This window comes from Heptranchias perlo, chromosome 35 (assembly GCF_035084215.1).
Source record: "Heptranchias perlo isolate sHepPer1 chromosome 35, sHepPer1.hap1, whole genome shotgun sequence".
NCBI lineage: Eukaryota > Metazoa > Chordata > Chondrichthyes > Hexanchiformes > Hexanchidae > Heptranchias > Heptranchias perlo.
In genome coordinates this window covers 15,253,564-15,276,033 of record NC_090359.1, presented here as the reverse complement: position 1 = coordinate 15,276,033, position 22,470 = coordinate 15,253,564, and the positions used below count along the sequence as shown (strand labels likewise).

Genomic DNA, 22,470 nt, shown 5'->3' with positions numbered 1-22,470 from the left:
AGATGGCAAAAGTAAGGAACTTCACCCAGGCAGCTCCAGCTGTCCCGGGCCAGACACTTGGGGGCGGAATCCCCTGTTGGAAAAGGATCTTCTTACCTCCCCCTACCTTCAGTCGGCCACCCCGATCGCCGCCGACCTCCTCTTCCTGCTGTTTAAGGCTGACAGCAGCAGCAGCAGCAGCACACCCCTCGCAGCTGCCTGATGTTTTTCGCCTCCTTCTTTCTTTCTCCCTCCTTCCCTCTCGATGGCTCTCCTCTCCTCTGTGCTCTGCACCTGCTTGCAGCACTTCCGCAGGGCCACACTCGATTGGCCGGCAAGTGGCTCGCCAATACCGCACGGCACCAGCACTCTCCTCACAGGCTGGGAAGTTGTTTTTTTTTTAAATTAGGCCCCCCTTTTATAAGAAGGGGGGGTGTGGGGTGTGCTTAACAACTAAAAACCAAACAAACCAAAACCAAGAGTTCAAATCAAAATTTTATTATCCTCGTCCAGGATGCACTCCAGCCCCTGCGGTGCCCCCCGGTCGCGGAAAGCCTCAAGCGTACCGGCAGACACCGCGGAGCAACCCGCGAAAGAGGTAGACAGGCCGAGCGACCGCCCCCACGGACCGCGATCATCCTGGACCTGTGGATCGCCACCTTGGACAGGCCCAGGAGCAGGCCCACGAGAACGTCCACCGACCTGCCCGCCCCCCTCCTCACCGGGCGGCCAAAGATCAGGAGCGTGGGACTGAAGCGCAGCCAGAACTTGAGGAGCAGCCCCTCCAAATAATGGAACAGGGGCTGCAGTCTCGCACACCCAGTGTACAGATGAAAAACTGACTCCTCCAGGCCGCAGAAAATGCAAGCGGCCTGGGTGTCCGTGAAATGGCGTAACCGCCGGTTGTACGCGACTGCTCCGTGCGCCACCCTCCACCCCAGATCCCCAAAGTAACACGGGAGGACCCCTGTATAGAGAGCCTCCCACTGGGGACCCCCGTCTCCGCCGGACGGCAGGATGGCACGCCAGGGCGTGTCCGGGCGAGAGACGAGGGCGAGGAAGTGGATGGTGTGCAGGAGCAGCCCGTACAGGAAATCCCTCCGCGCGGTGAGAAACGGCACGGAGGGAACTTCCGAGAGACGGCTCAAGTTGTGAGGCGCGGCCCCCCGAGGGAGGTTCCGGGGTTTGGCGCCGAGGAGGAACTCCGTCCGAACGGGGGTCAGGTCGGACGGGATGGATCCGCACGCCTGAGCCGCCTCCACATCCCGAGTGGAGTCAGGGCCGAGCGCCGATTTCAACGCCCGGATGGCGATGGCCGCGTCCCCGGCACGCCACGAGGACATCCGTGCGGCGAGCGCCCACGGCTCCAACCAACCCGACCCACCGCCATCCAGGACGTCCCTGACTCTGGTCACCCGACCGGCCACGGCCCTCCGCACCGACAGCCGCGAGTGGCCGAAGCCGATATCGCGGAGGAACGGATTCCCGAGCAGCGGCTCCTGCAGGACGGCCGCTACCCCTGACGGGCGAGAGCTCCGACCGGAGGCGACCATGGTCCAGACCCTGAGCAGATCCTGGTAAAAGACAGGCAGCTCCTGCAAAGACGTGCGGCCGCCCACCAGCGAGATGAACAGGAGCTGCGTGTCGTAGTTCAGGCCGTGCAGCTGGCGGAAAAAATACGTCGCCAGCGCACGCCATCTAAGAGGACGCTCAACGTACAGGTATCGCTGCAGCGTCCGAAGGCGGAAAGTTGCCACCTGGGTGCGGACGCACACCAGCCCCTGACCGCCCTCCCTAAGCGGGAGACTCAGGACCGCGGCAGCGACCCAGTGTATCCCTCTGGCCCAGAAGAAGTCGACAAACTTCTTCTGAATCTTGGCGACAAACTCAGGGGGGGGGGGGTCAAAGTGACCAACCGGTACCACAACATGGCGGCCACCAGCTGGTTTATGACCAGCACACGACCCCTGTAGGATAACACTCGGAGCAGTCCTGTCCAGCGCGCCAGGCGAGCGGCGACCTTGGCCTCCAGCTCTTCCCAGTTCGCCGGCCAGGCTTCCTCGGCAGGGCCGAGGTAGACTCCCAGGTACCGGAGGTGCGTGGTACTCCAGGCGAAAGGCCTGAGCTCCTCCGGCAGGGAGTCCACCCGCCACTGACCCACCAGGAGTCCGGAACATTTCTCCCAGTTGATCCTTGCGGAAGACGCCGCAGAGTAGACCTCTTGGCACTCGCGCATCCTCCGCAAGTCAAGGGGATCCGTGACCACGAGGAGCACGTCGTCGGCGTAAGCCGAAAGGACGACCTCCACGTCCGGCTCGCGCAGAGCCAGTCCCGACAACCTCTTGCGCAAGAGGCGCAGGAAAGGCTCCACGCAGACGGCGTATAATTGGCCGGACATGGGGCACCCCTGACGCACTCCTCTCCCGAAGCGAAGGGGCGCCGTCAAGGATCCGTTAACCTTAATCAGACACTCCGCGGCGGCGTACAGAAGTCGGATCCGGGCGACGAAATGCGACCCGAACCCGAAAGCGCGCAGAGTCCCGAATAGATACTCGTGATCCACCCTGTCGAACGCCTTCTCCTGATCTAAGGAAAGGAAGGCGACCGACAGACCAGCCCTCTGGGAATGGTGGATCAGGTCCCGGACCAGATGGATGTTATCGTGGATCTTCCGGCCCGGGACCGTGTAGGACTGGTCGGAGTGGATCATGTGGGCCAGCACGGTGCCCAGGCGAGCAGACATCGCCTTGGCAAAGACCTTATAATCCGTGCTGAGGAGGGAGACCGGGCGCCAGTTTTTAAGGTTGCGGAGATCCCCCTTCTTAGGCAGCAGGACCACGACCGCCCTGCGCCACGAAAGGGGCATCTCCCCGGTCGCCAGACATTCCCCCAGGACCCGCGCGTAGTCGCCCCCCAGGACGTCCCAGAAGGCCCTGAGGAACTCCACGGTCAGCCCGTCCAGCCCCGGGGACTTGCCCCTGGAGAGCTGGTGGAGGGCGCCGGTCAGCTCCGCCAAACTGAGCGGAGCGTCCAGACGCTCGGCTTCCTCCGGGCCGACCTTCGGCAAGTCCTCCCACAAAACTCTGCGCGCCTCCTCGCTGGACGGATCCGGAGAGAACAGAGCCTCGTAGAAAGATCGAGCCCGGGCCCTGACTCCCTCCGGGTCCGAGACGAGGGACCCGTCGTCGGCCAGCAGCGTAAGGAGCTGCTTACGAGCCCCCCGCCGCTTTTCCAGCGAGTAGAAGAAGGGAGAGCCGCGGTCCAGGTCCCGCAGGAGCTGGAGCCGCGACCTCACGTACGCTCCTCGGGACCCGACCAGTTGCAGGTCCCTCAGAGCGTCCTTCCTCTCCTCGTACACCTGCCGCAGGGCCGGATCCTCGGCGGCCTGACCGAGACGGGACTCCAGGCCAAGCACCTCCTGCTCCAACCGCCTGACCTCGGACTCCCGCCTCTTAGTCGACCCCCTCGCGTACTCTTGACAGAAGAGGCGGACGTGAGCCTTGCCCACGTCCCACCATAGCCTCAAGGAGGAGAAGCCTCCCCGCTTCCCTCTCCAGTCGCTCCAGAACAGACGGAACGAGTCCCGGAACCGCGCGTCCTCCAGCAGCCGGTTGTTAAAGTGCCAGTACGCGGACCCCGACCGGGCGCGGAGCAGAGCGAGCTCCATCCACACCAGGTGGTGGTCCGAGCACGACACCGGCCGGATGGAGGCCGACGGGACGCAGGAGGCGTACGCCCGCGAAACGTACAGGCGGTCGATTCTGGTGCTCCCTCCTGCAGCCCTCACAAAGGTGAACTGGCCGGAGTCGGGATGGAGATTCCGCCAGACGTCCACCAAGTCGAAGGACCCGACCAGGTCCCTCAACTTCTCCGTCGCCGTTCGGGCACGCGCGGGACCGGAGCGGTCCCTCGCCTCGAGGGTACGGTTAAAATCCCCCCCGAGGATAATGCACTCGCCGGCGTCGACGGAGTTTAGGTAAGTGGACACTTCTTCAAAGAAGCTCACTTGCTCGCCCTCGGACCAGGGGGCGTACACGTTCACCAGGTGAAGCGGCACGTCCCCGTGGCGAAGGGCTACGTGGAGCAAGCGGCCCGGCACCGGCTCCTTGACCCCCAAGATCTCCGGCTGAAAAGTCGGGGCCAACAAGATGGCCACCCCGCTCGAAACGCTGGCGAGGTGACTCAAGTAGACCCCCCCTCCCCATTCCAGGATCCACGTGGCCTCGTCTCCCGGAACGGTGTGGGTTTCCTGCAGAAAGCACACCGCATGCTTCCCGTCCCGCAGGACCGAGAACTTGTCAAATCTACGGCGGGCGTCTCTGCCGCCGTTGATGTTGAGGCTGGCTATGGTTATCTCCATGGCGAGAGCACAGCGCAACCTACTTAAACCTAACGCGCGGAGGGAGCGGGGCCGCTAGTCGACCGCCACTCCCTCAAGAGCCCGGTGAGGAGGGATCTGAGCCGACGCAGCCCGACCCCGCCGTCGTCCCCTTCCGCGGCCACGGACGCGACGGCGGCCAGGACCGAGCGGATTAACTGCGCCGGCTCCGACCAACGGTCGAGGGCCAGCCGGACGCCATCGCGACGACGGCTCCAACCGGACGCAAAATCCCGGAGTTCCTCAACGGGGATGAGGGGAGACTCGGTGCAGGGCACGAGGGCGTCCACCACCTCACTGGCGGCGAACTCCAAATCCTCCCCAGTGCCCACCACCGAGTCCCCGTCCTCCTCCGGGTCATCGTCGCCCGCGGCCGACCCGCTCCCCGCACAAAGCGCGGAGAACGAGACGGCCGCGCCGGCCAGCCCCGCCTCCGCCACGATCCCACCCCCAGGATCGTCGGCAGAGGAGTCCTCCCCGGGCTCCACCGGGGGGTCCGAGTCAGACGGCGGCGCCGGGCGGGGACCCTCCCCAGCCTCCGAGCGGTGAAAAACCGGCACCCGGATATAAGGGGAACCCGGGGAAACCGGGGAGAACGTGTACTCAAGTTCTCCCACCTCCCCCGGCTCCGTGCCCAGATACTGGGAGGAGGGGGTCTCCCCACCCACGTCGCCACCGACCGACCCGGCCGGTGAGATATTCTGGTTAAAACCCACCACCAGGTCGAGCAGGTCCTGGGAGAGGTCGAGCCGGGGGCAGACGAATTTGGCCGCAACGGCCTCGCCCACCCCGGCACCCAGGACGCCCGACCCGGTGAACAGGGTGGTATCGGGTAAATGCGGATCCGCGACCCCCCCTATCGGCGGGGTCTCTCCATCCCCCCCGGGAGGCACGGGCACGATCTCCTCCCCCCGAGAGGTGGATGACCCCCGCCGCTGTTCGGATGTCACGGGCGGGGCCGCAGGATCCGCGACCGGCACCGACTCCCCTTCCACGGGGGGCCGTCCCTTAGCAGGGAGCCCGTTCGCTTCCGGGGAGTGGTGCCTCTTTTTCTTCCAGGAGGGTCGCGGAGGGAGGGGGGACTCCATGTCTGCTGGGACCCCCGCCTCCGCTCCCTCCTGATCACCCGCCAGCCCGGGCTCTGTCGCGACCGCGAGATGTTGACTGGCCGCGGTCACGGCCTCGGGCTGACTGAGATCTTCTCTGTCCCGGGGACCAGCCTCTAAATTCTTCCTCTTTCTCCGCGCTTTCTTCTGGCGAGGGTTCCCCTCCTCCCCCCTGGCGGAGGCCTCGACGCCAACCTCCACCCGCGCAGTTGACTCTCCCGACGCGGGGGCGGGGTTGGGGGGAGGAGCGGTGGCGGCGCCAGCCCCGGCCGCCGTAGCTGTTTTGGCGGCCTGAGAGGCAGGGCAGTTCCTCTTCAGGTGCCCCACCTCCTTACAGGCATGGCACCGCCCACCCTCTGCCGTCCAAAAGACGCGGTAAGGGGTCCCCTCGTGGAGGGCGTTAAAGCCCCCCTCCGTAACCTCCTCCCGTGCCAGCTTGACGAATGCCTGGCGACGGAAGGAGTAAACATGCCGGAGGCTGTTCTCCCTGAGTCCGAGCGGCAGCGGCGTTACCCCCGACCTCACCTCCCCCAGTTGACGTAGGTGGGGGAGGAGGAGCTCGTCCGACAGGAAAGGCGGGACGTTAGATAAAATGACTCGCTGCGCGGTGGCCTCCAGCGGGTCCACCGGCAGGAAGGTCCCGCCCACCGTGAGCCCCTTACTAAGGGCCAGGGACACCGCCCGCTCGGACCTCAGGAAGAACACCGCCCTCCCGTACATTTTTGAGGCCGCGACGATGGCCGAGGGGCCGACAACCTCGGCCATGGCCTTTACGCAGGCCTCAATGGTCATGTTGGGGTGGGCGTAGCTCTTCACCCCATGCTTCCTCGTAATGAGGCGGAAAGGCGCCGGCCCAGCAGGAGCGGCACGAACTGTAGGAGCGGCCCCCGAGGTAACCGCCGCATACGTCCTGCTGGGTCCCGGCACCGGCGAAGATGGTGACGCCATGACCTAAAGAGCCACACCCACCCCAAGTCTCGGGCCTACTGATGAATTTAGGCCTTTTTAAAAGAAGCCCTGAGGAAACCTCTCTCCCCGAATCCCAGTGCCTGGTTGGGAGAGGGGCCCCTTTGCTGGTTTTATTTTCCCCCAGAATATCCGGGAGAGCAAGAGAAGGTGGGAGGGATGGATGGTGGAATGGGAAGGAGGGAGTCTGCAGGGGTAGGCTGCTGCAGAAGTGGGTGGAAGAGGGGAGGGGTTGCACCTTGAAAGGTGGATCTTCTTCTGTCTGTCTTCCAGTGGGCAGGGGGAGGAGATGTCTTCCCCGAGACAGCTGGAGCTGCCTCGGCTCAGTCCTCCAAAGATTGAAAAAGTAACTTCACCCAGGCAGCTCCAGCTGTCCTGGCCCAGACACTTGGGGGAACCCCCTGTCCTCTGAAGTCTTCTTCCTCCCCCTACCTTCAGCCGACGCACCTCACTGCACCGACCTCCTCTTCCTCCCTCTGTTCGGTGTCGCAAACCAGCAGCAGCAGCAGCACAACCCCTCCCGGCTGCTGTTTGGTCGTATTCTTCTTCACCCTCCCTCCTTGTTGATGGTGGTTTCTCCTCCTCCTCCTCCTCCTTCTCCCCAAGGGACCCGGGCAAGGGCCTGCTCTCTCTGCTCTCTCAGCTCTCTCTGCTCTCCACTCAGTGGCAGTTCAGCCAGAATCAGCTCCAATGCCGAGCTGGTGTGTCTGAAAGACAACCCAACAGAGATGTGATCAGATTCCGTCTGAGGAAAGTCAAAGAAACCAACAGCAATGGCATCACAGAATAATTCTCCAATCCCACCTGTATTCCAAAGCTCTGATTGGTTCTGGGAATCACACCCCACCTTCTGTCCTTTGTTTATTGGTGCCTGGATTTTTTTTTTTCTTTTTTTTAATTTTTTTTATTAGGCCCCCCTTTTATAAGAAGGGGGGGGTGTGGGGTGTGCTTAAATACTAAAAAACCAAATAAACCAAAACCAAGTGTTCAAATTAAAATTTTATTGTCCTCGTCCAGGATGCACTCCAGCCCCTGCGGTGCCCACCGGTCGCGGAAAGCCTCGAACGTACCGGCAGACACCGCATGCTCCATCTCCAGGGCCACCCGGGCGCGGAGCATTCCGCGGAAGAGAGGCAGACAGGCCGAGCGACCGCCCCCACGGACCACGATTATCCTAGACCTGTGGATGGCCACCTTGGACAGGCCCAGGAGCAGGCCCACGAGGACGTCCACCGACCTGCCCGCCCCCCTCCTCACCGGGCGGCCAAAGATCAGGAGCGTGGGACTGAAGTGCAGCCAGAACTTGAGGAGCAGCCCCTTCAAATAATGGAACAGGGGCTGCAGTCTCGCACACCCAGTGTACAGATGGAACACGGACTCCTCCAGGCCGCAGAAATCACAAGCGGCCTGGGTGTCCGTGAAATGGCGTAACCGCCGGTTGCACGCGACTGCTCCGTGCGCCACCCTCCACCCCAGATCCCCAAAGTAACACGGGAGGACCCCTGTATAGAGAGCCTCCCAATGGGGACCCCCGTCTCCGCCGGACGGCAGGATGGTACGCCAGGGCGTGTCCGGCCGAGAGACGAGGGCGAGGAAGTGGATGGTGTGCAGGAGCAGCCCGTACAGGAAATCCCTCCGCGCGGTGTGAAACGGCACGGAGGGAATTTCCGAGAGACGACTCAAGTTGTGAGGCGCGGCCCCCCGAGGGAGGTTCCGGGGTTTGGCGCCGAGGAGGAACTCCGTCCGAACGGGGGTCAGGTCGGACGGGATGGCTCCGCACGCCTGAGCCGTCTCCACATCCCGAGTGGAGTCAGGGCCGAGCGCCGATTTCAACGCCCGGATGGCGATGGCCGCGTCCCCGGCACGCCACGAGGACATGCGAGCGGCGAGCGCCCACGGCTCCAACCAACCCGACCCACCGCCATCCAGGACGTCCCTGACTCTGGTCACCCGACCGGCCACGGCCCTCCGCACCGACAGCCGCGAGTGGCCGAAGCCGATATCGCGGAGGAACGGATTCCCGAGCAGCGGCTCCTGCAGGACGGCCGCTACCCCTGACGGGCGAGAGCTCCGACCGGAGGCGACCATGTTCCAGACCCTGAGCAGATCCTGGTAAAAGACAGGCAGCTCCTGCAAAGACGTGCGGCCGCCCACCAGCGAGATGAACAGGAGCTGCGTGTCGTAGTTCAGGCTGTGCAGCTGGTGGAAAAAATACGTCGCCAGCGCACGCCATCTAAGAGGACGCTCAACGTACAGGTATCGCCGCAGCGTCCGAAGGTGGAAAGTTGCCACCTGGGTGCGGACGCACACCAGCCCCTGACCGCCCTCCCTAAGCGGGAGACTCAGGACCGCGGCAGCGACCCAGTGTATCCCTCTGGCCCAGAAGAAGTCGACGAACTTCCTCTGAATCTTGGCGACAAACTCGGGGGGTGGGGTCAAAGTGACCAATCTGTACCACAACATGGCTGCCACCAGCTGGTTTATGACCAGCACTCGACCCCTGTAGGATAACACTCAGAGCAGTCCTGTCCAGCGCGCCAGGCGAGCGGCGACCTTGGCCTCCAGCTCTTCCCAGTTCGCCGGCCAGGCTTCCTCGGCAGGGCCGAGGTAGACTCCCAGGTACCGGAGGTGCGTGGTACTCCAGGCGAAAGGCCTGAGCTCCTCCGGCAGGGAGTCCACCCGCCACTGACTTACCAGAAAACTAGACGAAACTGGAGTGCATCCTGGATATCCACAGGTCCAGGATGCTCGCGGTCCGTGGGGGCGGGTGCTCGGCCTGTCTGCCTCTCTTTCGCGGGTTGCTCCGCGCCCGGGTGGCCCTGGAGATGGAGCACGCGGTGTCTGCCGGTACGCTTGAGGCTTTCCGCGACCGGTGGGCACTGCAGGGGCTGGAGTGCATCCTGGACGAGGAAAATAAAATTTTAATTTGATGCCTGGTTTTGTTTTATTTGATTTTTAGTACTTAAGCACACCCTACACCCCCCCCCTTCTTATAAAAGGGGGGCCTAAAAAACACAAAAAAAAGAAAAAAATAAGTGTGCTGGTTGGTGGGTAAAGTGATAAATAAAAAGAAAAAAAGGGAAAAAAAAGAGAAAAAAAAAAGGTGCTGGTTGGTGGGTAAAGTGATAGTTGAGTTGTTTGTTATCATGGGGGATTTTGTAGTGAGAGGTTTGTTCCCGGTGCTGGTGTTAGTTGGAGCGGTTTGTTGCTCTGATATTTGGCAACAGTTTGGAGGCCAGAGATTTCAATGGAGAAGAGTAAAACCCACCCCTGTACCTCAGAGAGTCCCTCTCCCTGTCCCTCCCTTTGGTTCCCATTTCAGTGTGTCTGAGGGGAGAAGTCTGTCTCCACTGCAGACTGTGATGGTGCAGTGTGGAGAGCAGAACCTGCTGGTGAGGGTAGACATGGATTTATTTAGAACCAGGCAACTGATTAAAGCTACTGACCTGACCCTGGGGACAGCAGGTTGTCGGCCAACTGGGATCTACTCTCAGAACCACACTGTCCTCTTTGACTATGGGCTCCATGAATGTGGCAGCAGATTGCAGGTAATGTGATTCCTCAACTCTTGCTCCAATTTCACTGTGTGGATTACTGCCCACTCTGAACTCATTAACATCGGGTGAAACTCCAGCCACTGAGGAGATCCCTGAATGAAATCTGTGTATAAATTTTTGCCCACTGTGAAGTATCACCCTGTGTGAAACTACTTCTTTATGTTGACATGTCAATCTTCGCTTTATATTTAAAAAGAACTTCAACTTGTCACTGAGGGACTGCATCTTTCTTAAATGGGTCATTGCTACTCTCTAACTCTGAGATTCAATTCTATTGACCTTGAACCTTCTCCTGCATTTCTCCAAACCACTCTGTTCTTTTGTGCCTCAATTGATTTATCTTTTCCTTTCCTTCCTGTGGATATTCAGGCCTGTTGCCTCAACTTGTGGTCAATGAATGTTCAGTGTGGAAGTTCCTGTTGAGACTTCCCTTGAAAGATGAAACAAGTGGAACAATAATTGGGATACAATGTATTAAAGGGGAATTCCACTTTTGGTTGTTACACCTGCCAATACCATTGATTCCACGGACACAGATGAGATTTGAAAGTGGTGTTGTGTTTTGTGCTCCATATCAGGGGTAACTTGAGCCCCTTAAGGTGAAAGCTCTAATCTATATGGGAAAGAATGCTCATCAAATCTGGCAGTGCCAATCGTTTCAGGGGTTTCTGACTGCAGGCCTGAAGTCCCCGAAAATAGAAGGTGGACTGAGCAGAGTAACAGAGGCTGCTGCAGGCAACTTCTGCCAATGGTGGAGCTGCTTCAATCATGTGTCATTGAGGAGCAGCTGAAACCCCTCAAACTGCTGCTTAACAGGGCAGGAAAATGACCAGAAATAGCTTTTGTTCAATGAGACCAGCTCTTCATTCCTTAACCTGATGTCTTTCAGATGGCTGGCGATTTCCTGGTCGACACCACCCACCTGAACCACACCCCAAATGCTCGTGGATCTGTTATTGTGAGAACAAATAGAGCAGTCATTCCCATTGAGTGCCACTATTTTAGGTAAGAATCTTTACTCTATTGCAAATAAGGTCTGCAGCAGGTGCAGTTCTGTGAAGTTGTCCTGAAATTACTGCACTGTCCTTTCAGGAAGGGCAATGTGAGCAGTGACCCTATCAAGCCCACCTGGATCCCATTCAGCTCGACCAAGTCTGGAGAAGGGCTTCTGTCATTCTCACTGCGTCTTATGAACGGTATGTGATGGGTGGATGGGGAGTGCTTTTCTGTCGTTTCCCACTGGGAGTTACACCCACTGTCTCCAACCCTTGTCCTCTTGTACTTCAGATGACTGGCTTACAGAGCGCACCTCGACTGTCTACTACCTGGGTGACCTCATTCACATTGAGGCCTCTGTTTCGATGACCAACCACATGCCCTTTAAGCTCTACATTGACAGCTGTGCAGCTACATTGAGCCCAGACAAGGATTCCACCCCAAGATACAACATCATTGACTCCCATGGGTAAGGAGCTCTCTGCTTTCTCCAGCTGTTTCTGTCTCAATCGGTTCACTTAATTCACTTTGTCCCTTTTTAAATCTTTCTTCAGTTGCCTCCTGGACAGCAAAGCTGAGGACTCCTTTTCAACCTTTGTGTTGCCAAGAGGTGAACGTGAGCTGGACAAACTCCAGTTTGATCTGGATGCGTTCCGCTTCTTTGGAGATGACCGTTCCTTGGTAAGAGGAAGCCAAACATTGGGTTCCCCATGTTGGGAGGAGGTCACTAAATAACAACTTGTATTGAATGTGTCCCTCAGATTTTCATCACCTGTCACCTGAAAGTTGCTGCAGTGGATCGGAGAGATTCCATGAACAAGGCTTGTACTTTCCAGAATATGGAAGTTCCCTCTCTCGTTCAGGGATGTGTTGATTAAAGGGTGATTGACAACCTGGTTGATGAACTGATTCTCTGGTTGAGCTGGACCCCATTGGAAGAATCGACCAATGACGTGTGTGCCTGTTGTCATCTGGGCAACTGCAGTGCCACAAGGGATTTCCTCGTTGATTCCAGAGGAAGGAGGGATCTTGTATCTGGACCTGGTAGGACATTGATCCTCTTGATTGTTGGAGGTCACCCTTTACCCTCTAACTGGAATGTTTGATATTGCAGAGAGTGATGCTGAGTTGAAGTGGGAGGGTGAGGCCTCACTTGGACCCTTGGTCATTCTGGATCCTCATGTGACAGACCTGGCAACTGAGCCCCTTAATGATGTTGAGCAAAGGATGCAGGAGAGGTCTCCAGGTGGTGAGTTGGCCGACTGCTAGTTTCCATTTTCCCCTCAGTATTTCCTTCACTAACCATTGGTTTCTTGTTGCTTTATACGTGTGGCGTCTGAGGTGGTCCTGATCTTGGCCCTGACTGTGAGCGCTGTCTCTCTGATCTCTGCTTCTTGGATTGCCTTGTTCCTGAACAGGAAACACAAGCAAACCCAGTTTAACTAGTTATCAAATGACCAATAAAGCAGTGACCACTTGTATCTTCTCATGGCTGGTTGCTCATTTCTCACTGTCTCCAGTCAACGACACAATGAGTGCTCAATACCGTGTTAGTAACACACTGCACTCCTCCGTCAGTTCCTCCTGTTAGTGAAATGGGTTGAAATGGGTCCATGTAACTAGTGGCAGAATGGCTGGTAATAGTGTATCCAGGCCCAATCCAGGGATGGCTGCAGCAATGGGTGAAGGCTTGCCAGGCCCTCATTGTGCAGGTCAATGAGCTCTGAAGGGACAGTGGGACTGGCCTGAAGTACTGGTGCCGGGTGGTTGACTGCCCAATCATTCCCTTGGTGCTCTGTGGCCATTGATCACTCGAATCCGCACATGGGCTCCAAACTCCTAAACTTTCCCAGTTGGAGCTAATTGTCCAAACACCAATAGGATTGAAAGTGGGTGGACTTGAACTCTCTTCCAAGATTGAAGATCTCTGCCCCTGGTGTGAAGATCTTTGTTTTGTTGGGCTGGGGCTCCAAGTAAATTTCCAATGCCCAGTGTAAAGATTAATGTTCACAGGGGGCAATGTTGTGCTCATTGGGTACAGGCACAGAGTGCGAGGGACGGGGAGCCCAGCGGTTGTGATTTACCTCTGTTGGATTTGAATTTCACCTGTCTTCTCGTGAGCACAGACTGAAGTTTCGTTATCCTCAGCTTCCCCTCACGGCAGGCCCTCAGGATTGTATTGTAAGGAGTTAGTCCTATTTTTCAGATTACGTTATTGTTTATCATTCACTATATTTGAGGGGTGGCAATAGGAACAGGAGTTGGCCATTTAGCCCCTCTCGCCTGGTCCACCATTCAATGAGATCATGGTTGATCTGTGACATAACTCCATATACCTGCCTTAGTCATATCCCTTACCTTTTTGATTAACAAAATTTTAACCTGAGATAATAGATTTAACAATTGAGCTAGCATCAACTGCCATTTGTGGAAGAGTGTTCCTAACTTCTCCCACTCGTTGTGTGTAGAAGCGTCTCTTAACTTCATTCCTGAAAGTCCTAATTCGAACTTCGAGGTTATGTCCCCTGGTCGTTAAACTGGCTGTGTCTTTATAACTTTACAGTGAATTGGGTACAATCCATGTCTGGGACAACCTTGCCTTTGAAATACTGAAATTTGTTCATAAAATGTTCTTCAGATTTAATAAGAGCATATTTGTTTATCTTTACTGAGCTGGGTTTTTCTTTTTGGTAAATCAGACATTCAGGGGGTCTATTAAACAGGATGGGAGCTGTTAGCAGTAAACACCCTCTTCAGACAACATTCTTTGGCGGGTGGAAACCACTTCTCCATTTAAATCAAATCATAGTAATATTTTACTTGAGCTATAATCACTGAAGTTTAGTGTTTAAACATAGCAGGAGATCCAGTCTCGTTCTGTTGCAGTAGAATCACAATAAGTTAGTGGGAACTTTTAACAATAGCAATTCATTTCTGCTCACTACACACAAGGAGTTTTTTCTTCCAGTGGAAACTGCAGTCAGACGGCCCCTCCTCACTTTCACTCTGAGCTTCCTCACACTATTGATGAATAATGTTAGGAAACATTAAACCCAATAGATGACAATACATTGTAGTGTAGTGTAGGGCCATCCTACCCTCTTCTGACTCTTGTCTGATTTACATGTAAACATTTCAGGGAGGCTTTACAAACTGGATATACTGGCCATGACACCAGGAGAACTACTTTGGGGTATTTTTAAAATGTTGCAACAAAATACCATGTCGAAATGCTTCATGAATTCATTCTCAATGAAGCTTAGGATCTTACAGGACAGAAACAGGTGACTTTCCTCTCGCCCCCTCATCCAATTTAATGTTCCTCTGTTCCAAGGTGCCTCCACTATTATTCCCATTTAAAATAATTCACGGAGTCTGTGTGAACAACATTTTCGGGCAGAACTCTACATTGTCCCCTCCCTATAAAGATATTTTTTTGAACCGTAGACATGTATCTTTTGCCATGTTACATTTGAACCTAGGGGTTATAGAATCATAGAAATTTACAGCACAGAAGGAGGCTATTCGGCCCATTGTCTGTGCCAGCTGAAAAAGCTATCCAGCCTAATCGCACTCTTGGTCTTGGTCCGCAGCCTTGCAGGTGACGGGACTTCAAGTGCGCATCCAAGTACTTATAAAAAGCGATGTTGGTTTCTGCCTCTACCACCCTTTCAGCGAGTCAGGTTCAAACCCACACCACCCTCTGGGTGAAAAAAATTATCCCCGGGTCCCCTCGAATTCTTCCAATTATTTGAAATATATGCCTCCTGGTTATTGGTCTCTCTGCTAAGGGATATCGGAACTTCATATTCTTTTTTTATTTGTTCATGGGATGTGGGTGTTACTGGCAAGGGCAGCATTTATTGCCCATCCCATTTGCCTTTGAGAAGGTGGGGGTGAGTTGCCGCCTTGAAGTGACGCAGTCCGCGTGGCCCCCAATAATTTTATACACCTCAATTAAATCCCCCCTCAGCCTCCTCTGTTCCAATGAAAACAACTCCAGCCGATCCAATCCTTCCCCATAGCTAAAATTCTCCAGTCCTGGAACATCCTTGTAAATCTCCTCTGGACCCTCTCTGGTCCAATCCCATCTTTCCTGTAATGTGGTGACCTGAACTGGACACGGGTTAAATTTATTAGTCCGCCTGTTCCCACAGGTCCCAGTCGAGTTTCTTCATTCCTTTCCTTGGTTCAATCCGTCATTCACCGATTGGTTTATGACCGGTCACCACCTCCTGTGATTTCCCCAATTGGCTGCCCCTCTTCTCAGAGATTCTCTCGCTCCACAGACCACCTGCACTCTGTCGGTTCCACCAATCCGGGAAGCTTCACCTGTGATTGGATGAACTCGGTGACCCGGGGCCGTCATGGCGGCCGAATCTCCCACAATGCAGAGCGGCGGAGAAAAGGCCCCATCTGTGAGACAGGCCGCGCTGCACTCTGGGAGAATGTTCGCACATGCGCACATCACCCGCCGGATCAGTGACCGCTTCCTGTTGTGTCGCGAGACAAACTTTCCGTTTTTTCGGTTGAGAACGAGCGGTTTTTATTGTGACGGAAACTGACGTCACTTTTCCTTTGAATCGCGCGGTTTGATTTAAATAAACGGCGCACATGCGCAGTGTGGCGCGTCCCTCTTAAAGGGCCCTGGACCGGCCGAGAGTCCCCGAGCCCGGGGACAGGACCGAGAGACGGGCAATGGGATTAGAGCGGAGGGCGGCAGCACAAGTTGGTGAAACCGTTAAAACAGCATCCGGTTCCTTGGCTTAATAATAGAGAAATAGAGCACAAAAGCAAGGAAGTTATATTAAACGTTTATAAATCATTGTTCAGGCCTCATCTGAAGTATTGTGTTCAATTCTGGGCACTATAATTTATTAAGGAGGTCAAGGTCTTGGAGAGGATGGAGAGGAGATTTCCCAGAATTATACCAGGGATGGGGTTTAGTTGTGTGGAGAGACTCGAGAACCTGGGATTGTTCTGCTTCGAGCAATGAAGGTTAAGGGTAGAAGTAATCCACGTGTTCAAAATTAAGAGGGGTTTTGATCGAGTGAATAAGGAGAAACTTCACCCACTGGCGGGAGGGTCGGCAACCAACGGACGCAGATTTAAGATGATTGGCAAAAGAACGAGAAGGGAGATAAGGAGATTTTTTACACAGCGAATTGTTATGATCTGGAACGCACTGCCTCAAAGGATGGTGGAGCTCGATTCAATCGTAACTTTAAAAGGAAAATTGGATAAATACTTGAAAAGGTAAAAATTACAAAGTTTATGGGTAAAGAGCACGGGAATGGGAGTAATCGGTTACATCCTTCAAAGAGCTGGCCACTGCACGATGGGTCGAATGGCCTCCTATGCTGTGAGATTCTAGGATTGTATATTTTCCATATATTTGTTTCTGTAAGAAGGACAATGGCAGGCTGTCTGAGCAAAGCAGATGTTCAAAAGGTCCAAACACACGAGGCATCAAAGAATCAGGTGTAGATTTCAGCCCAAAGATGTTTTTTCTGCTCCAGTCATCAGCACAACACAGACCTCTGAAACACAACCAGTCACTCCTTCCAATATCACAGAGCCAGAAACAGACCAGCTCTCAGTTTGCTTTCGAGTGAGTGCTGAACTCATCACATGGTGTCTGCACTCAACTGGCAATTAGAATCTCCTAATCACTTGGCTGTTTGTTAATACGATAAAAAATCAGATTTTAACTGACCTGCCCTTTTCAATCCATTCATTGATCATTCACAGAGGCCCAAAGAGACCTCTCAGAGTGTCTGAATCAGCTGTACTAATGATGATCCATTAGTTCTTCGCGATGAACGTGATGAAAACATATGTCGCTCGTTGATTTTGGTGTCAGAGGGTGAGATATTTATCTCACGGTGGGAGAGAGATGAATAAGATGAAATAAAGCGAGTGTCTGTGGTAATGTTTGAATGACCGACACCAATCCGGAATTTGTGCAATGCTGAATGTTTCAATTCACAATGTGGATTTCCAATGGATTCTCTGCAATGTTAACACAAATCCGTTTGTTCCACAGGAGGTGGTCGGGGTTCTGGTCAATGGAAATGTACAAATTCAGAAAATTTATTGTCTTGAATTTCTATATACTTCAGTTCCCAGAACGAATAATTACAGACTCTCTGGGGTACATTTTCCGCTTGGTGATCTGGTGTAAAACTGGCCTTGCAGATTGACCGCTCGTTATTGAAACCACCTGGGGCAGGAATTCTTCCTGGACGGGACCGCCTGACGGCCGGTATCGCTCGCTGAAGCTTCCTCCTGATATTCAGTCCAGTCCCACTGAAGTCAAGGGAACTGAATATCAGGTGGGATGTGTGATGGGCGGCCTATCCGCTATCACCCACTTTGTGCTACAGCCCAAGACCATTCTGATTCCCATTGAAATGAACGGCAGGGAAATTCCCGCGGTTTGTATAAACGGCGGGCGATCCGCCCACCAAATGACCTCCAGGCGGTGAAGACATATGTCGACACCTCCTCGTCACCGGGGCAGATTCGGTACTGGCGCTCTGGCATGAAACTGCCGTTGGCTCTGTGGGACTGGATAGACCCAGACCGACTGGAAGTGTACGGGGATATGCTTCTGGCAGACAGCATGTCAGAGTCCACGAGGAAAGGCATCATCACCCTCATCTCCAAGTGAAGCTTTCTTACATCGCCTCTCAGGCAAGTTTATCCTTGCTTAGATAAGGAGACCAAAACTGTACACAGTACTCCAGGTGTGGTCTCACCAAAGCCCCGTACAATTGCAACAAGACTTCCTTACTCTTGTATTCCAGCCCCCTTGCAATAAAGACCAACATGCCATTTGCCTTCCTAATTGCTTGCTGTACCAACATGTTAACTTTCTGTGTTTCTTGCACCAGGACACCAAAGTCTCTCTGAACATGAATATTCAATAGTTGCTCACCATTTTAAAACATTTTGTTTTTCTATTCTTCCTATCAAAGTGAATAACCTCACATTTCCCCACATTATACTCCACCTGCCACCTTGTCCACTCACGTAACCTGTCTGTATCCCTTTGCAGACACTTTGTGTCCTCCTCACAGCTCACTTTTCCACGCAGCTAGCGTCAGAGATCTTTTTACACTCATATACATTGTAAATAGCTGAGGCCCAGTAAAGGCCGGTATCGCTCGCTGATAAGTCAAGGGTAAAATCCCTACGAGGACATTGGTCCCAGCCTTGTTGAGGTGCAACCCGTCCATCTTGTACAGGTCTTTAGTATTAATCAAAGTGCACAATGACGCCCCCGGTAAAGCGAGTATCTCCCCACAGATACTATCTGACCTGCTGAGTGTTGCCAGCAGTTTCTGGGTTTATTTTTGAGCTTTCACTATCGCAGTTTTCCTGACAACCTGCAACTTGCCTCAAGGGCGCAGCTTCAAGCACAACTTTCTTGTGCTCTTCTCACACACAAGATCGCACTTTACTTTCCGACACATGCGTTTAAAATCTGCCGTTTCCGCTCACAGCGTCCTGCGCCACGAGAATTTGAAAGACCTTCCGCTCATGGCCTGTAATCGCTCCTTTTCCCCCACAGGCGCTCTTTACATTTATCCTCTACTCGATTCAATCACAGGTTTCAACAGAACTATTAAGATCAAGGCGGAACACTTCCGATCTCACTGCACCGCCCCAACTTGCCAAATGTGAACCTTTCAACCGCCATTCGCAGCTCTGTAGCGCTGCCCGTCACTCACGCACATCAACTGCTGAGAGAAAAGAGCCAACAAGCATCAAAACAAAAACCAGTTCTTCAGTTACCATCCCCTGGATCACAAGATTCCCCAAGTAAATTTCGTGAACATTCGGGCGGCTGTCTTTCCAGAGACCAGCCCTGCTTTCGTCGTGTTTGTCTGTCGAGCGGTCACGCAGATCGAAATGTATCGACTGGTTTCAAGGCACAAATGAACATTGGTGCGAATGGGACATGTGCCCAATAGAAACAGCGGTCGGAGCAGAACAAACTTTAAGGCGTGCGATCGTGAAAGTGAATGTTAGAGTCGGCAATGGAGCAGGAAAGTGTCCATGAGATGGAAGGAGGAAAGGAAAGGCGGCCTATTGACTGTGGAAGGAAGAAAAAGCTGGGAGAAGAGGCGGGTTTGAACTGTGCAACATCAAGTACAGGAATGTGAGAGAGGTGGGATTTGACGGAATTGAAAGGTTTCACCAAAACATTTTTCTTTCATGTTCTAAAGATTGATTTCTTGCTGCATCCTCTCAGCACATGTGGCAAAGGAAAAAATCGGTAAATGAAACTCTGTGGAGACTCGGATTCGCTCCGATGTTACTGCGACCACAACGCAGAGTGTTAATCACAAAACGATCACGACGCAGCACATGAGGTGTGGCAGTTGTGCCCCAACAACATTAATGGCACGCATGACACTGCTGAGAAAAGAAAGATTTTGGTGATGAGGCTAAAATGTTCAACAGCTGAAATTATGGCAGCGATGGGATTCGAACCCACGCCCCCGCAGAGACTGGAGCCTAAATCCAGCGCCATAGACCGCTCGGCCACGCTACCGCTTCACAAGCGTGTTGTCCACAATCTCGGAACTGGTGATTGAAAAGCGGCTTTCCGACTCTGACCTTTGAGTCCAAGATTTTTGCCTTGAAAGAATCAAATAAAAGGGCTTTCTTTGCACTGTTCTTGCGACCAGGTGGCTGATTGGTTGAGGTGATGCACTGCTAATCCATTGAGCTTTGTCAGCATGGTTTTGTATCACAGCCGCGCCATTACTGCCTTTTTTTAATCGTTCATGGGATGTGGGCGTCGCTGGCGAGGCCACCATTTATTGCCCATCCCTAATTGCCCTTGAGAAGGTGGTGGTGAGCCGCCTTTTTGAACTGTTGCAGTCCATGTGGTGAAGGTTCTCCCACAGTGCTGTTAGGTAGGGAGTTTCAGGATTTTGACCCAGCGACGAATGAGGGAACGGTGATATATTTCCAAGTCGGGATGGTGTGTGACTTGGAGGGGAACGTGCAGGTGGTGTTATTCCCATGTGCCTGCTGCTCTTGTCCTTCTAGATGTTAGAGGTCGTGGGTTTGGGAGGTGCTGTCGAAGAAGCCTTGGCGAGTTGCTGCAGTGCATCCTGTGGATGGTACACACTGCAGCCACAGTGCGCCGGTGGTGAAGGGATTGAATGTTTAGGGTGGTGGATGGGGTGCCAATCAAGTGGGCTACTTTGTCCTGGATGGTGTCGAGCTTCTTGAGTGTTGTTGGAGCTGCACTCATCCAGGCAAGTGGAGAGTATTCCATCACACTCCTGACTTGTGCCTTGTAGATGGTGGAAAGGCTTTGGGGAGTCAGGAGGTGGGTCACTCACCACAGAATACCCAGCTTCTGGCCTACTCGTGTAGCCACAGTATTTATATAGAATCATAGAATCATAGAAGTTACAACATGGAAACAGGCCCTTCGGCCCAACATGTCCATGTCGCCCAGTTTATACCACTAAGCTAGTCCCAATTGCCTGCACTTGGCCCATATCCCTCTATACCCATCTTACCCATGTAACTGTCCAAATGCTTTTTAAAAGACAAAATTGTACCCGCCTCTACTACTGCCTCTGGCAGCTCGTTCCAGACACTCACCACCCTTTGAGTGAAAAAATTGCCCCTCTGGACCCTTTTGTATCTCTCCCCTCTCACCTTAAATCTATGCCCCCTCGTTATAGACTCCCCTACCTTTGGGAAAAGATTTTGACTATCGACCTTATCTATGCCCCTCATTATTTTATAGACTTCTATAAGATCACCCCTTAACCTCCTACTCTCCAGGGAAAAAAGTCCCAGTCTGTCTAACCTCTCCCTGTAAGTCAAACCATCAAGTCCCGGTAGCATCCTAGTAAATCTTTTCTGCACTCTTTCTAGTTTAATAATATCCTTTCTATAATAGGGTGACCAGAACTGTACACAGTACTCCAAGTGTGGCCTCACCAATGCCCTGTACAACTTCAACAAGACATCCCAACTCCTGCATTCAATGTTCTGACCAATGAAACCAAGCATGCCGAATGCCTTCTTCACCACCCTATCCACCTGTGACTCCACTTTCAAGGAGCTATGAATCTGTACTCCTAGATCTCTTTGTTCTATAACTCTCCCCAACCCCCTACCATTAACGGAGTAGGTCCTGGCCCGATTCGATCTACCAAAATGCATCACCTCACATTTATCTAAATTAAACTCCATCTGCCATTCATCGGCCCACTGGCCCAATTGATCAAGATCCCGTTGCAATCCCAGATAACCTTCTTCATTGTCCACAATGCCACCAATCTTGGTGTCATCTGCTGGTCCAGTTAAGTTTCTGGTCAATGGTGACACCCAGGATGTTGATGGTGGGGGATTCGGCGATGGTAGTGCCGTTGAATGTCAAGGGGAGGTGGTCAGACTCTCTCTTGTTGGAGATTGTCATTGCCTGGCAATTGTCTGGCATGAATGTTACTTGCCACTTCTGAGCCCAAGCCTGGATATTGTCTAGGTCTTGCTGTATGTGGGCACGGACTGCTTCTTATCTGTGGGGTTGCAAATCTAACTGAACACTGCGCAATCATCAGCAAACATCCCCATTTCTGACCTTATGATGGGGGAAAGGTCATTGATGAAGCAGCTGAAGATGGTTGGGCCAAAGACACTGCCCTGAGGAACTCCTGCAGCAATGTCCTGGGGCTGAGATGATTGGCCTCCAACAACCACTACCATCTTCTTTTGTGCTCCGTCTGACTCCAGCCACTGGAGAGTTTTCCACTGGAGCGGCAGCTGAACGTATGGTCTCAATCTTTGTGACAAAATAGTCCAGGAGCTCCTCGCAATTTTTGTGGTGAGGGTGGAGGAGGCAGGGGGTGCAAGAAGTCGGTTTGTGGTCGAGAAGAGATACCGGGGGTATCTTTGGATTCCTGGATAATCCTGGAATAGTGAGCAGATTTCTGTCTCTCTCTGTTTAGGGCTGGTGAATTAGCCCGGGTCTGTTCACAGGGCGATTCTGCGTTTTATTTCTTCCTCATTATTGAGGTTCTGACATCGAGGTGAGGATTTTAAAATCTGCTCGGAGATCAGTGAAATTAAATCGTAGAAAGTGAAAAAGTCCGAATCAGTTTTTCACCGTATTTTCTTCATCCGATGTTGCTGATAAATGAAAGTGAAGCTTCGAAAGGCAGACCTTCCCGTCGGGGAATTGACCCCAGTCTCCAGGGTGATGGACACTGATACTCACCATGAGACTAACGAGGAACTGGTGCCGGAAGGGGATGTACGTTCACCACAGATGCTTCACGTTTCAGTAAATCTGTTTGAGATATTCTTTTGATGACAGTTTGTTTAACTTTCCACGGACCACTGTTGAAAGAAGATTTACCGACCACTTTTCCGTCTCATGTTGGATCATGATGTGGGGAGCGCGGGACAGAGTGAGACAGAGAAAGACCGACTCAAGAAAACATAGAAA

At 53.6% G+C, this 22,470-nt stretch overlaps 1 protein-coding gene and 1 non-coding gene across 2 annotated transcripts; one reads left to right on the top strand and one right to left on the bottom strand.

Moving 5' to 3' along the window:
• Window positions 1-9,726: 9,726 nt before the first annotated feature.
• On the top strand, window positions 9,727-17,655 carry LOC137302267 (zona pellucida sperm-binding protein 3-like). Its single transcript, XM_067971914.1, has 6 exons — window positions 9,727-9,971; window positions 10,876-10,991; window positions 11,079-11,182; window positions 11,274-11,451; window positions 11,537-11,657; window positions 17,407-17,655. The coding sequence occupies exons 1-6, from the start codon at window positions 9,792-9,794 to the stop codon at window positions 17,653-17,655; spliced, it is 948 nt and encodes a 315-aa protein (XP_067828015.1). The 5' UTR covers window positions 9,727-9,791.
• A 1,808-nt stretch (window positions 17,656-19,463) lies between these two features.
• trnal-uag (transfer RNA leucine (anticodon UAG)) lies at window positions 19,464-19,545 on the bottom strand. The gene has a single exon. It is a non-coding gene; the product is annotated as a tRNA-Leu (tRNA).
• Window positions 19,546-22,470: the final 2,925 nt, after the last annotated feature.